The sequence below is a fragment of the Onychostruthus taczanowskii genome, unplaced genomic scaffold (assembly GCF_017590055.1).
Source record: "Onychostruthus taczanowskii isolate IOZ18803 unplaced genomic scaffold, ASM1759005v1 scaffold7, whole genome shotgun sequence".
Taxonomy (NCBI): Eukaryota; Metazoa; Chordata; class Aves; order Passeriformes; family Passeridae; genus Onychostruthus; species Onychostruthus taczanowskii.
Genome location: NW_024504786.1, coordinates 3,780,657 through 3,795,768, shown reverse-complemented (window position 1 = coordinate 3,795,768; position 15,112 = coordinate 3,780,657). Strand labels below are relative to the sequence as shown.

The window sequence follows — 15,112 nt, the reverse complement described above, 5'->3', positions numbered from 1 at the left end:
ATTAGGATGTGCTGCAAACATCCTTCCTACGGATCAGAACTTGGTTTGCTAAGTCACCTTAAAGATAAAATCTGAGCTGCTCACTTTCCAGGCAATATTTGTGTGCTAATAATGCCTTTCTGCACACCCATTTTACTCTGAAGGAGTATTTCCAGCTTACAGAGGAGCAGCATGTTTTATTCCTGAGCACATCTGTTTCCTACACTTAAACTACACTCTTGATCTGGAAGTGTTATCAACTAAATTTATGAAGCACTTAAGCACTAAGTATCTACGTGAATCTCTTCTCAGCCCCCTAACAGAAGAGGGTAGGGAAAGAACACAGTGTGAAAAATAATGAAAGATCTGAGTGTCAAAATAACTCTGGCAATCTTAAATGTCATAGTCTTACCTAGAATGAAGAACTGGCACTTTCTCATTTGTAAATGACATTAAAAGAAGGCAAGATGAATTTTACAAGTTTTATTATACAAAAAATGATCCAAACCCATAAGAACTCTTCTACAGTTCTAAAAGTTTTGTTCTGCAACTTATACTTCCATGTGCTTTTCCAAAAAGCCAAGGTAAAAAGCCTCATTAGTCCCACTTTCTTCTTAGCAAGAGTTTTGAAAAAAACAACCGTAGCTGCATCACAATTTATTCTTTGTAGTCCAGGAATTGCTGAAGTCTTTTCTTATGTTCTGTAGACACTTGTACAGCACTAGAAACAAAGGCAGAACATTTTACATTAGAAGTAATACAGCACAAAAATAAAGTCTCATGCAAAAATTGATTGTACATTGAAATCAATTACACTGAAGCTAAATTTTATGGAAAAACCATCTATGTTCCAAGATAAAGAAGCATATTAATCCTTGAAACTGTCAATTCTTATTCTCAACAGCTTCTAAAAAATATCTATACCAAGTAACTTTGTCCATTTCCTTACCTCTAAACAGCAACTGATTAACTTGCAAGGATGATTTAGGTAAGAAAGAATCTCCTAAAATGATCCCTCCTGTACACTGAGCACTTCTAATCTAAGGGATATTTCATCCCCAGAGGGAGAGATGGGCAGACACTACAGGAAGTTTCAGTCCCATATATTCTAAGGCCAAGTATAGAAGTTTGCCTGCTGGGAGAGTGGCTGAGGAAGAGCTGTTGGACAACCAGGCAGCAATGGAATTTCATTATTTGGACCCTTCATAGGATTTTCTCCCTGCAGAACAATTGTCTCTAGTTGATTTATTTTCTTTTCAGCAGCTCAGATTTATTAAACAAGTGGTATTCATGAACTGCTTCTAAAGAGTTCATGAAAAGTCACTAAGAAAAATTACCCAGAAATCTATGAATAATAAATTTTGAAGGGGGACTATATATCTACACAGGAACTTTTTAAGGTTCCACAAATTAAAAAAAAAAACAAAACTAAAATACCATATTATAATAATGACCAGAAGGGATTTTCCCCCTAAATTTTGATTTTCACAGATCCTACAATAACATTAATTAAACTAAATTTAACAAGCAAGCAATCATGAGGAAGTTCTTACTTCAAGTGTTCTCCAAAGACAGTAGTTATCCTGTACAGGGCTGTTTTCAGAGATGCTCTAAGTGCAAATCGTAGTGTTTTGTAGGACGTGTCCACCAGGCTCCCTGAAATCCGGGGAGGTTTGCTAGAAACATGTGGCAGTTTGAAATGCCTGTCTACGACCTGATTGAGAAAAACAAACAGATTCCTGTCACCTGATCAATTACTTCATAATGTAACTAGCAACATGCTTGTGTCAAATAAAGCAAAAACAAAGTGCAGGTTCAGAAATTCCACCAAGACACACAGACGTGTTTTGGAGACTGAGCATTTCCCAGCCATCAACAGGAACACAGAACCAAGTTCGATGAAATAAGATTCTCTGTTACTGAGTCTTAAACTAAGAACATCACATGCTGCAGGAGAAACACAATTCTGTCCTGTATTATGACTTGTTTCTTTCACAAACAAGGGCATTGGCTTTTTTTCCCCCTGGTGCATGTTCCTGGAATAGATGACTTACACTGAAGAACTTTAATAACCTCTAAATTCTTTCCAAGAACCTCCATTAGGGCAGTGTAAAATGGTTATGTTAATAGGACATGGATAGCCTTGGAAATAAATCTGAATTTTTTTAAAACACACATTACACAAACATCAGTAATTTGAGAGTAGTGTCTTACTATTAGCAGAGACACAGATTTTATCTCTTGAGATTTGCAATGTTTCCAAGTGCTCCATGTTGCACCAGGAACTGTGTGCAACCAAATAAAGATTAAGTTCTAACTCTGCAAAAGATATTGCATTAGAATTGCTGCATCCCTGAAATAAACTCTTCAACTGAGCACACAGTAGCATTTCTATAAAATTAAACATTGCATATTTTCTCCTTCCACATTTTAAAAAACCAACAGGGTTTTTTTATTCAGCTGTTTCATAGTGCACATAGTGGCAACCAGCTGTTTTGGTTAGATTAACTGCAGAAGAGCTGTTTTAGTGGCAGCAACTTCCATGTTATGACTAGTCAGCAAGGTTATAAAATGTAAAATCAACAATAATCCTTCTCCTCTCTCAAAAGTTGCCTTGCAGCAAGGAAAAGTTAATAGTTTTACCTCCTGAAGAGTCAGTAGAGTGTTCAGGATAGCTGGCAGTGTAGTTTGGACAACTCCAAACTGATCTTCAGTGAAGGAGGCTGCTACCAAGTGAGACAGACCTTTAAAAAAATTATTGTAATTAATGCTTCAAAAGGTGAGAATTCAGTATCAAATATCATGGTGTTGCTTGAAGATTCCACTAGTGTGCTGGACTTGCTGCTGCCAGCTGAAAAGTCACCTCAGCTCTGGCTCAAGGACCAAACCACCCATGGTTTGACAGTTGTATAATAGCTCGAGGTTGGTAAAGCAAGAGAGATTATATAAAAATTATATGTGATTCCCATCTCCAGACTCTATACATCCCAAGCCATCACCTACAATCTGACACAGCATGGCACATCTGCCCATAAAACATCACCAAGGAAACTGATCAACTTTGCACAGTCAAATGCAATATAAGAGTCTATCAAAATCAGTATTTACTCACAACTTTGAAAGAAACAAAAACCCAGAATGTAATTTCATACTGTCATTGTTCTTCTAATTCTCTGCAAACCATCTTTTTGTTTATTTGCTGAGTTATTATCTGAGTGCCTTCCCTCAGCTCTCTGATAAACAAAGAGCCAGAGCCTTTAGTCAGAAAAGCTGTGTAAAAAGGCATCATAAATCTGTCACTAGAAAAAATGTAAAAGTGATACATGGGTTCACATGAGAGAGAAGCACCAGAAATGAAGTTTAGGAATCTGTACAGAACATAAAGTAAGAGATCTCACATGGGATCTCAAAACTAACAAGTGAATTAGACTTTAGCCATGTTGGTGTCAGAAATGCAATTGTGTTTTTGTCAAAAGCATTTCAAAGATTTTTATTGTTACATTTATAAAGCACAGAGCCCAGAAAGTTTCCCATGAACCAAGAGAGTGGATCACCTGGAAACCACTTACCTTCCAAAGCCCAGATGTGCATTTGGGCATCACAGAAGACAGCCTGGATGGAGGCTTCTGGGTGCTGAGAAAGAAACCAAAGTGTTGTGATGAGTGCACTTTATAAATAATATTGTCAAACTTGCAGCTTTCAGAACAGACCTGCAAGGCCAACAGATCTTGGGAAATAGCCAGAAAAATCTTTTTGGACAGGAACTGCCCATAATGCTACAGCTGTAACTGAGGAGAGAAAAAAAAAGGGGAAAAAAGGATATACACTAGCTAGTTTTCAGGGATAAGAATGCTTTAAGTAAAATGCAGTTTCTAATCAGATGAGTTTAAAAAAGCATTGTTATTCTTATTTTCTGCAGGTATGAAACAATCCTGCTGTGAAACCCACAGCAAGCAAGAAGCTGTACTTATGGAAAGCTTTAGATGAAACTACAGGTTTTAAAGCCATTACCTGTGTCTCAAACACATGACCACCCTTACCTTGCTGAAGAAATACATTATCAACGCCCGTTTGGACAAGAAGTTTTTTATCTGAAAAGAAACAAAAGATTAAACATGTCATCTGCATTTATTTAAGGCATGCACAGTTGGCCCTTCTCAACCCTCCCACCTTCACACAGCATAAAGGCATTGGGAGTGGAGGGAAGGATTTGTGGTATATAAGCTAAGTAGATAAGGAAGTATTCATTCCATAAAGGGGAAAATTCTTCCAGAGAAGTATCACCTAAGCTGCACCCCCTATGCACTGCAATTTTACTCCACCTGTTCTTGCTTGTTCTGAAGCCATGTGTAAATAAATCTTGGCTGCACTGCCTCGCTGCCAGATCTTGGAGCAGAGAGCACAGGAGAGGATTCATGGTGGGAACCATTCATTTGCTGATCTGCAAGAAAAAAAATACAGAATCTCCAGAAAAACCATTGCTGTCACTTTCATCCTCACAATGCAGCTCTCCATTGACAAGGCTACTACACTCATGGCTGTGAGGCTCAAGTGCTGTGGAAGAATCTCTACCTGAAACCGACGTCCATAGCTTTGGTCCCCTTCTCGTGACATGGGGACTTTGGACTGTTCCATGCCAAGGAGACTTCACATCCACAACTCCCATCTTGTAACTTAAAGCAGGAGAGCTGAAAGGTGAACCAACATCAGAGCCAGGAGACGTCTTCACAGGCATCAGGGATGGCTTAACCAGGGGAGACATGGAGGCTCTGAGAACAATGTTGGACCTCTGTGACTGGAATGACATGTCTTCTATCCCAACAGCTCCTAGTGACAAAGAACACACTGCATGAAGACAGCAGGCTGGCACAATGACACAGGAGATGGGTTTGTTATTTGACTGCTATTTCAACAAGTTCTGTATCAGAGCTATTATGAAAGGACATGGTTAGCACTCTGGTCTTGCAAAGAAGTACACATCAACATAAGCGTGGAGCGTTTTCAAAGTTCATCAGCTTAAAACCAGCAAGTGATGAGAAAAAAAAATTTAAATAAATCTTGATTTGTTTATTTTACTCCTGCTAGCCAACATTACAACACCCTGATATTAAAGTACATAAAGTGGGCTCTTAGCATTAAGTACTAGAAAAAAGGCTGTCCACAGAAGAATGAAAAGTCGTTCTGATTGGCATGTAAGAAAAGGCACGTTTGTCTCCAAATCCAAGGATTAGCAGCAAAAGAAGAAATTCACCTGTGACACGCCAGCAGTGCCTGCTGTTGCCAGGCCACTGCCTGCTAAGGGATTCCATTACCTGGCAGCCTCGTGCTAACACAGCTGTGCTGCCAGGAATGATGCCAGTCTGGCATGTAAAACACTCAAAATGCCAGGAGGCTGCTCACAACTCAGGAGTCAGACTGGGCTTTCCTCACTCTGCAGTGATATTAGTGAATCACACAAACATAAACAGAACCTAATTTTACCATCTTAAACTAATCATAAGAGCAGTTATGCAAATTACAGAGCATCTCTTGGCAAGACTTAAATTCTCCCTGAGCTGTGTTGAACCACTTACTGAAACTGTGACAATCACTTTTTTATTCATGCAAGTATGGAAAAAAAACTGTATTGAACATAATATCATGCAAGTAAACAAAATGAGTAGACATGATGATTGCAAGTTTTCTAGCTATTTTGGGATTACTTCAACACAAATACCTAAAATTAATTGGGGGAGGATCTTTTTTTGTCTGTATTTATTTGCAGAAGTCCCCCATTTTCCTCAAAAAATGTAATTGAGACTAAGGTATCTATTGCTGCCTTCATGCTTTACAAATCTTTATGAGCATACCTGGAGTCTGTGGAGGTACTTTCAGCTCTCCCACTGGAAGCTTTGCTCTCCCATTTGCTGCTGCTGCTTCCTGCTGTGCAATCAGCCTCTGAGTCAGGTCACTGAGGAGACTCAAACACTCCCGGGATATTGCAGTCCAGTTGTGTGGGTGCCCACCTGGCAGTGCACACAAAGAGCAGGCTTTAACCCAGCTGCTCCTCCCTGGATCTCTCTGACAGTGCCCATGTGCTCTCAGCAGGAGCTGCACTGTCACAGTGCCACTCAGCTTCTAAAACGCCACAGGGCATTTCCACTCTGACAGCTTGTTTGTACTGAGAGAAGATGAAAACATGGACAGATTCAATGGATAACTCTAAAAAGACTTCAGTGAAACCTGCTAAGCAAGCAGGCAACACAGGCAGTTCAGCCCATCAGATCTGCAATCACTGAACAGCTAAAATGAACAAATACCAGTGGCGATGTCAACACAGTTTTGAAGCAGTACAAACACTAGAATTCCTGATAAGGTGCTACAAAAAGTTCCTGAGGGCTTCTGAGCAGTTTTAATGGACCCCCTCTGCCATATCTGAGTACAGCAAAAGGACTGTGCACTAACTGAAGTTACAGCCAGTGTTTGCTCTCACAGCTGCAGTGGTGACTCAGTATTTGTACCTGATTTCCCCTCACTCACACCTCAAATTCAGCTTCCATACACATCTGTTAGGTTATCCATTCTGGAGTGTCTGACTGGTGGTGTGAAGTGGGCCCTGCTTTCAAAATCCTAAACCTGTGTTTCATCCTGGCTGTCATTTAAATCCAACAGACACCACAACTGGTTGAGTTTAGCAGGTGAAACAATATGAATACAGATAATTAAGCAGCCTTTTGGAAAAGGCACCTGGCTTATGCAGCATACCTTACAACATTACATCACTTCTAAGAGCGTTTTACTAATGATTTAAAAAAAAGGAATCAACACAAAATAATTTTTATAATTACCTGGCTGACTAAGGCTAAAGACTTCCTGTCGTCGAACAGGAGAATACTGGGAAAGTAACATCAAGTCTTGTAAGGCTAAAAACTACAAAGAAAGGAAGATATTTTAGTGCATGGAAAATCCACTGTATTTGCTTAAAAAAATGTAGTTTCCCATACAAAATCAATCCCTACCAAAGAATGAGTTCACACTGGCTAAAACCAGTCACGTAACACAAAGAGAATGGAGGCAAATCCCCAAACCCACCCTGGATGGGGCTGCAGAGATATTAAGAGCTTTAGTGATATGTCAGTTCTCAGGAGTTCAAGATGATCTAACACTTGTTTGATTCTAATAGCTCAGGCAGAAAGACATTAAGACACTAAAAAGTCTAAGAAAAGAACTGTTTTTGCAAACCAGAGCTCAACTACAGTTTGAGGGTCAGTGCCTTATGGGACCAAGCTACCACTGCTTTTTCTTGTGAATATGCAATTAATATGCCAAACCAAAAACAACCAGATTTCTCACAATATTCAAAACCCTATTATAAATTGGACATTTTAATGACATCTGAGATCATATATTAGATTTCCTGCTCCTTTAATTGTTTGTGCTCAACTCTTCCCCACCCATCCTCAGATAATGCAGCAAAGCTTAAAAAAGTATTGCAGCCTGTTATATCTCCAGCCTTATCAGAAATCTGTAAAATCAGTAAAGGCAGAATTTGCATGTGCAAGAGAATATTCTTATCTTCATTTACATAACACCACTTAAATGAGGCCTCCAATCTCCAAGTGTTATAATGAGTAAGTCCTATTTATGTTTACCATAGACCAAAATTCCTCTTCTTTACTAACAGGTTTTAAGTAGCTTTTTACTATTGCCTTTTATTAAAAAAAAAAACAAAAACAAAAAAAACAAAACAAAACAAACAAACAAAAAAAATTTAAAAAAATAAAAAAAAAAAAAAAACAAAAAAACAAACAAAAACAAACAAAAAAAACCCAAACCCAACTTCCAACCTAAATATGGATATATTTTTAATTTCAAGACAGAACACACATGTTAAGAGCTCAAATATATGTTGCAGGGACAGGATGTTGACAGTACAAAGGTTTGAGCAAACACCTGCTTATATTACAAGACTCAAAGTTGAGTTACAAAAACGTGAATGCCACTGAGCTCTGTTTTTGCATCAGTACACATCACAACACTTCTGTTTCACACAGATCTTACCTCTAACAAAATGAATCTTCAGCTAACAGTAACAGCGTGGTGAGCACCAGCAGATGTCACTACTAAACAAATTTTTATCATTAAATGCAACAGCCTGTGAGTGCTCTGAGGCAGCTTTTCAAGGAACTAACACCTCAGTGAGCAGAACTGGTACCTGGAAGATGTGACTGGATGCTCTGAAAAACACCTTTTCAGCACACACCTGTCAGGGAAGAGGTAGGAGTTCAATTACCTTTATAAGGAGGGGAGGATTGCTGTTTAAGATTTTAGGCAGGCACTGGTCTGTCTCCTGAGCAAATGTTGGTTGAATGGGAAAATGATGACTCTAAATACAAATACCAAAATTTATGTTATACAGAGGAAAGCACAAGAAAATCTTATGAAAAAACAGTAAACTGGCCTGGAATTTCTAACACAGAAACAAAAAGAGATTACTCCTTTAATTTAAAATTGAAAAGTCATAAAAAATCCAGATATCTTTATCCTCAAATAAATGTGCTCATGTGGGCTAATCTCACAATTTCTTTCCTGACTTTTCAGTTAACACTATGCAAATATTTAAAAGCAAGTTTGGAAGTTTTTTAGCTCATTAAGACAAACAAAACTGTATGGATAAACAAATCTTTTTTCATCAGCCAAAAGGGCAAAGTCCATTTTATACTTTCACAGATGGATGATTTCTTTTGTCTTCCACAGTTTTATACAATACAATAATTAGAGATGTTGACAAGGTGTTCCTGATGCTTCTTATTATCCTTTGAGACAGGCTGCTCACACCTCAGAGCTGCTGTCATGCTTGACTCATTGTTGATTTTTCTCAATGTAGTCACAACAACTACACCTTTCTAATTAAAGCTAATTAAACACCCCAACAGCACTGTATTTGCCATTTCATTCCATGAGTACTTTGCACCAATACATTGACCCAGATTTAAACCTCACTTTTTTTCTCTTTTATCAAGAGTGTCACAGTGCTTTAATTTTAAAAAATAAAAATCAAGTTAGATGATCAATTTTTTCCTCTCTAAGGAAATATCTGGAAACAGAAGCAGGAGTAAGAGGAGGAGGTGGCAGGAACAAAACATGAATTTTCTAAGGAGCACAGGTCTTTATATGAGAAGAAAGGGAAAGCCAATTAATGGCAGGCCTCTCTTGACTATTCAGTTATCAGATCTGTAGTGAATGCTGTGAAGATTCAAGAACTCACAATGACTTATTTCCTACTAGAACTGCTTTTGAAATGAAAGAATTATCTGTGCCACACTGATGATGTAACTGGAGCACTGTCACAAGTACTGACCTCTGTGGCATAGATTTTGAAGAGCAGCCAAGCAGTGTACCAGGTCATCAGAAGGAACACACCACTCAGCCAGGTATGGTAAAACAAGGAGAGGTCCAATAAGCCACTCAGAGTGTCAAGAGGATGTAGTTTACTGCAGATAAAATAACCAAGAGGGTATAAGTATTTTAGTATTCTTATTAAGAAAACTTAATGAAATTCAGGAAAATAAATATGAATTAGTAATGACTACAGTTGTAGCCAATTAATATATTAAGACTCCAGCCTCCCTATTTTAAAACAAACAACAGTCATAAAAAAATAAGGATCCCCCCCCCCAAAATAAAAACCTACAGAAAATAAGATAAAACTCATATATGCAATCTGGATGTTTACCTCTAATACTTTAGAGACTTACAGAAAAAAAAAAAAAAAAGTGATTTCCTAATTACTATCCTAATGACAAGATTGTTCCTACAAGGGGATGCTGGTTCCATTAGGACTCAGTTCAGAAAAGGCCAGAGCTCCCCACATTTGTTGTGGGGAGGCAAAGAACTGAGTCCTGCTGCCAAGCTGCACTTCCTCAGCAAAGGAACCTCTCTACAATATTCCAAATTTCCAGCACAGTGTCCTACCTACCTGTCTGTGTGAAGACCCATCGTGGTACATATCCATGCCTTTGGGATATAACCTAGGGTTCAAAAAGAAACTCTCAAACAAATACAACTACAAACCACACACACAGTAGGCCAAAAAAAAAAAGAAGACAAAACCAGAATTTATGCAGAGAGAAGAGACTGGTCTTCTAACTCACATGGACAAGGAAACCATCTGCCTTTGTTGTTGCTTTGTTTCAAGAAACACAAAAAAGAGAATGAAAAAAGGCTTCAGGCTAGCAGCTATACACTGAGAGATGTAGACCTCCTCTTTTATTGCTGCTTCTCAGCAGTGAGTTAATTGTGTTTCCTCACTAACAAAAGAGGGTTAATAGTAATTTAATATTAATTTTCACTACAGCCCAGGCAGCAGCAAAGTGCTTTTAAAGGCTTAATGGAATCTGATATAGAACCACCTACTTCTAATTTATCCCCCGATGTAAATAAAGGGATAATAGTTCTTGCATATTTTGACATCATTTAGGAGGATAATTACAACCCTAACAAAGAATTCCTGACTTTTATAAAGTCCAGTGCAATTATTTTCATCAGCACAGATTTTTTTTACCACAGCTCAAACTCCATTCTCACATGGGAGGGAGCCACCCTGCCTCCCTCCAAATAATATACAGGGCACTTGAGAGCAAAGCCAAAGTGCTGATCTTTGCCCAAAAAATGGGATGGTACAGCAACATTACACACAATGAAGCCCTGCCCACTGCTGGAGTGCCAGGCTCAGCTCTGGGACACCACATCTCCACTACCAGGAGCAGTCCAAAGCCTGATGGATCAAAGTTTTCAAACACAGGAATTACAAATTAAAAACTAAGAGAATTTCAGGAACCCTTACCAAAAAAGTAATATGTGACACAGAAGTTTCTAACAAAATATAGTGATTCCACACAACTGTGTTTTATCAGGAGAGGCAGAGATCTTCTGAAACGTAAATACTTGTATTGCTAAAAGCAAACAAAATAAATAGTTTAGTATTTCACATTCAGAACTAATCAGTGAAACAGTTAATAAAAATAATACAACCAAAAAGGACAAGGTACTTGAAAGCCTGAAGTCTAGATCAATTAAAAACTTAATTTAAGATAATTCCAGGTGTTACATTTATTAATTATGCTCACAGTCTTCCCTAACATTTCATAATCATTTCTATTTCTTATCCCATTTCCTGCTTGTAGCAGTGAAAATGAAGAATGGGGTAGACTGACTCAATACACAAAGGAACAAACCAAAATAAGCCTGTTTAATACAAAATAAAGGGGAAAAAAGGGCATATTTAATCTTCTAGATTTCATTTACATTCTAAATGTTCAATCAAGATATAGAGAAAATTTAGACAAGCCTGAGTTCCAGAATCAGTAATCCTCCACACAGCAAAACCAACATAACACTGATGCTTTCCTCCAAATAATTAAACTATATGTTTCCAAATAATTGATGCAACCCAGCTGACAAATGAAACCATGAAAATGAAACTATGCAAATGCAACCAAAGTGATTTAATTTTTTATTTTGCTAGCTTGCATTAGGAAAAAAAAATTAAAAAGGAAAAAAACCAAAAACAAAAACAAACAGAAAACCCAAAGAAACAACAACAAACAAAGAAGAATTAACAATATTTAAATAGATTTTTAAAAAATATTCTAACTACAGCATTGCCAAATGCTGCTTGGTTTGCTGATGAACCAATGGTCAGCATAATGCAGCACACATGTTTTCCACTATAATACAACCAACCTTGGTTAAAGACATCTCTTGCCAAATTGGTTGGACTGTGTCAGTCTGGGAATCAGGAAAAGTTAATGGCTGCTGTGAGGCTGCAGCAACCCAAGTATTTTGAAGGTGATGTTTCACACTGCTGCAGATCTCTGCAGGACTCCTCCAGAGGAATTAATGGAATTTCAGTTTCCATAGTGCTACACACAGAAAAAGGCTTTGGATGTTGAGCTCTAAGCCAGATTTAATATGCTATTTAGACTTGAACTGAAGGGGTTTTTTTTAACTGCCAAGATTTTCAGCTTTTAGGTGACCCTTGTTGTCAGTTCCCGAATTTGATACACAGTTTGTGCACGTTGTGTTTTTCCTGTAGTTCACTTGCCACCTCAGCCAGCTTTTAACAGGCACCAGAGAGCTGTAGGCTAAATGTTAAAGAGTCACAACATCCCAATTTCTGTGTTCATTTAAAAGGAGCTGAGCAAGAAGGAGTAGGATCAACACTGCTGGCATTTAAAGCTGGGTGTACACTTCATTTGTCAGCGACAGCAGCTGCACACAGGCAGCTCCTGCTGCCACACTCACAAATTATCCAGGCTTTTCTGAGCACTGTTTCACTTAGACATGTCTTTCTACAAGGATGCTTAAACCTCTTACCTGTATGATTGGAAATGGCAAATAATTCATGTTGTTAATAAGAAAGAAAAGGCTGTAGCTGTATCCCAAGAAAGCTCCAGAAAGTAGAAAGAAGAGGTGATACTCATTTAGGCACATCTGAGGAACAGCATCTTCTAGGCTAAAACAGAAAACTTAGAATCAATTCTGAGTTCATAACAAAAAGCTCTTCAAGCCTTAGGAAACTCAAATGAGAAGTTTGATTTTACTTTCCTGATCAGTACATCTGATGGTATCTCAGCAAGCTTTTTGCTAAAGAAGGAATCCTACCACCTGTTTTTGTAATTTATGCATGAAACATGCCATTAACCACAAAACCAGGACTTAGTTCAAGTGACAACCAACTTGTTTTCAAGAATGAAGAATCCTGGAAATGCAGTTTTTCTGGTCCAGTTCTTTGTGCATTGTAACATTTACAAAGGGGGGTATTTTTTGTCCTTCAATAAAGAAAATCAACATATAAATGCTGGGTTTTAAGAATACCCAAATTCCTGGGACTCTTTTTGAAAGAAACTGTCAGTAAATGCATTTTACAATAAAAGTTCTTTGTTTATCTTTGACACACACACAGTTACCTTTCTGAGGGCGTGCAGGACACAGCAAGAAACTGGAACCTCCCTTTTGTCATGACTGTAGCACACCAAGCAACCAGCATTCCCATGATAGCATGAACAAAGGAGTGGAGCACTTGCTGAGGGTGAATAATTTTTCCTATCAGTGCTAATCGAGAGCATGGTATCGATGGCACAACTGTAAATAAAAGCAGAAAAATCATTTTCACTTCTAACTAACAAAATCTTTCATTAAATAAAAAAGATAAAAAAACCCCACCATTGCCACTAAAGAACTTTTCACAGTCAGGATCAGTCACTAAATTATAAATGATTATCCCATTTAATTTAGGTATCAAAGACAGTTCAACATTTACACAACCCACCTGCATAAAATTCAACGTTGAAGATGCTTATTACTATTATCACCACAGACATCAGGAAGATACAAAAGATGACATAAGAAGTATACAAATCATTGAAAGAATCTAAAAAAAATAAAAACATTATTGTTGAAAATTGCAATAACACAGCAGCAATGCAGAAAGTAACAGAAAAGAGCACTAAAGCAATGGAAAATAATCCACTGAATGCTTAAAGGGGAGTAACAGTCAATGGACTTTCTAATCCCACATGAGGTCTGCCCAGCTACACAACATTTCTGCACAAAAGCAAATTTAAATTTCATATAAACTATTTGACACCCTTATAACTGGTTTTCTTATAAGTCAACACTCAGAAGTTTGTTTAAAAAAAAAACAAAAAACAACAAAATATTAAACTGTGGCTCAAATATCACATGTCCATTGATTTAAGAAAAGCTGCAGCCATCCAGCCACGCCAGAAAGGGAAGAAATTTCTTACAGAGTGGTTCTTTTGAGCTTTTCTATTTTCAAGGGAGGATGGAAGTCAATTCTCTGCCTGGAGCAGCTCAATAATCACAGGCATTGAGCTTCCAGCTAAACATCTCTCAATTTTCACTGCAGGCACTCAGGGGAAGTTATTCTCACCATGCACAGTGGCTTCTTCAGGAATTTCTCTCAGGATTCAGTGCACCACAGAGAAAACTGAAGCTGTTTATGGAAACAGCAGCTGCACAGGGTGGAAAAGGAAGTGTGTGCAAGGACTCAGAACAGACAACTAAAGCACTTAACCTGTTTTTGTTAATTCTCTGAGGAACAGACTCACATGAACTTGCAACACTTATTCCTAAGCTGGGGTGGACTGTGGCTGCTGTGGTCGTAACAGAAACATTTCAAAGGCCAAAGTCTATTCAAATACAAGTGTAACACAGTGCCACCGTCCGTTCCCGTTATCTGGGGCTGAACCCAAAACAACAGAGTGCAGGAAAAAGAAAAACAACAATCAAAAAAACCCCAGAAACACAAACACGTGAGAGCAAAATCAGGCGAAGGCTGCCGGGCACCTACTCGAGACCCAGCGCACCGGGTGGAACGGGTCGAGGCCGCTGAGGACGATGAAGGCCGCAGTGCAGAAGGGCAGCAGCAGCACGGACCAGGTCACGGCGGCGGCCACTCGCCAGCCCAGCACCTGCGGGGACACAGCGTGAGGGCCCGGGACCCGCCGGCCCAGTCCTGCACGGTGACAGCGGGAGGGGAGCGGGGGCCGGGACCCGCCAGCCCAGCGCCTGAGGGCTGCGCAGGGTAAGGGGAGCGGGGCTCAGCGCCCCGAACCTGAGGGGAGACACAGTGAGGAGGCGGGATGCGCCGCCACCCGCCAGCCCAGCGCCCGAGGGGAGCGCAGCCCGAGGGGAGCGCGGCCCGAGGACCGACCTGCCGGAGCAGCACCCGCTGCCCGCCCGCCGCCGCCTCCATGGCCGCGGCCCGGCCGCCCGTTCAAAGCCGCCGCCCAACGGCCCCACGTGCGGGCCCCGCGCCACTTCCGCCGCGCGCCCAGGCGGCAGCCAATGGGAGGGCGCGCACGCCCCCTCTCCCCGCTCCCCGGCAGTGCGCGAGTGACGTCACTTGCCGTGGAAACTACAAGTCCCGGCGTTCCCCGCGCGGCTATGGCGGCCTGAGGGGGCCTGGGGCTTTTTCCGTGTCTAAGGGGACAGAATGCAGCCCGGGGCGGCGAGAAAAGAAATTGTCACATTCGTCCACGTTACGTCCGTTTATTTACACTTTGAAAGCCTCGCTGGCGGCACGGGCCCACCTCAAGGGGGTCCAGTCCTGTCACAACACCATGCC

At 39.9% G+C, this 15,112-nt stretch overlaps 1 protein-coding gene across 1 annotated transcript; it reads right to left on the bottom strand.

Annotated features, from left to right (window-relative positions):
- Positions 1-450: 450 nt before the first annotated feature.
- On the bottom strand, positions 451-14,810 carry NDC1 (NDC1 transmembrane nucleoporin). Its single transcript, XM_041421569.1, has 18 exons — positions 14,699-14,810; positions 14,336-14,456; positions 13,292-13,393; positions 12,930-13,104; positions 12,337-12,475; positions 10,805-10,913; positions 9,938-9,989; positions 9,320-9,452; positions 8,252-8,344; positions 6,807-6,888; positions 5,829-5,984; positions 4,552-4,806; positions 4,302-4,420; positions 4,020-4,070; positions 3,549-3,612; positions 2,623-2,723; positions 1,533-1,693; positions 451-700 (listed from the first exon to the last, which is right to left on the bottom strand). Exons 1-18 carry the CDS (start codon positions 14,738-14,740, stop codon positions 637-639), a joined length of 2,019 nt encoding a protein of 672 aa, XP_041277503.1. The 5' UTR covers positions 14,741-14,810; the 3' UTR covers positions 451-636.
- Positions 14,811-15,112: the final 302 nt, after the last annotated feature.

Bases quoted from the DNA above. Each gene is read 5' to 3' on its own strand.
- NDC1 (XM_041421569.1), bottom strand. From the start codon at position 14,740: ATGGAGGCGGCGGCGGGCGGGCAGCGGGTGCTGCTCCGGCAG. The intron at 4,421-4,551 runs GTAGAGATTCTT...TTTTTCTTGCAG, and splicing joins GCTATGGACGTCGGTTTCAG to ATCAGCAAATGAATGGTTCC. The intron at 2,724-3,548 runs GTAAGTGGTTTC...ATTTTTTTAAAG, and splicing joins GCACATCTGGGCTTTGGAAG to GTCTGTCTCACTTGGTAGCA.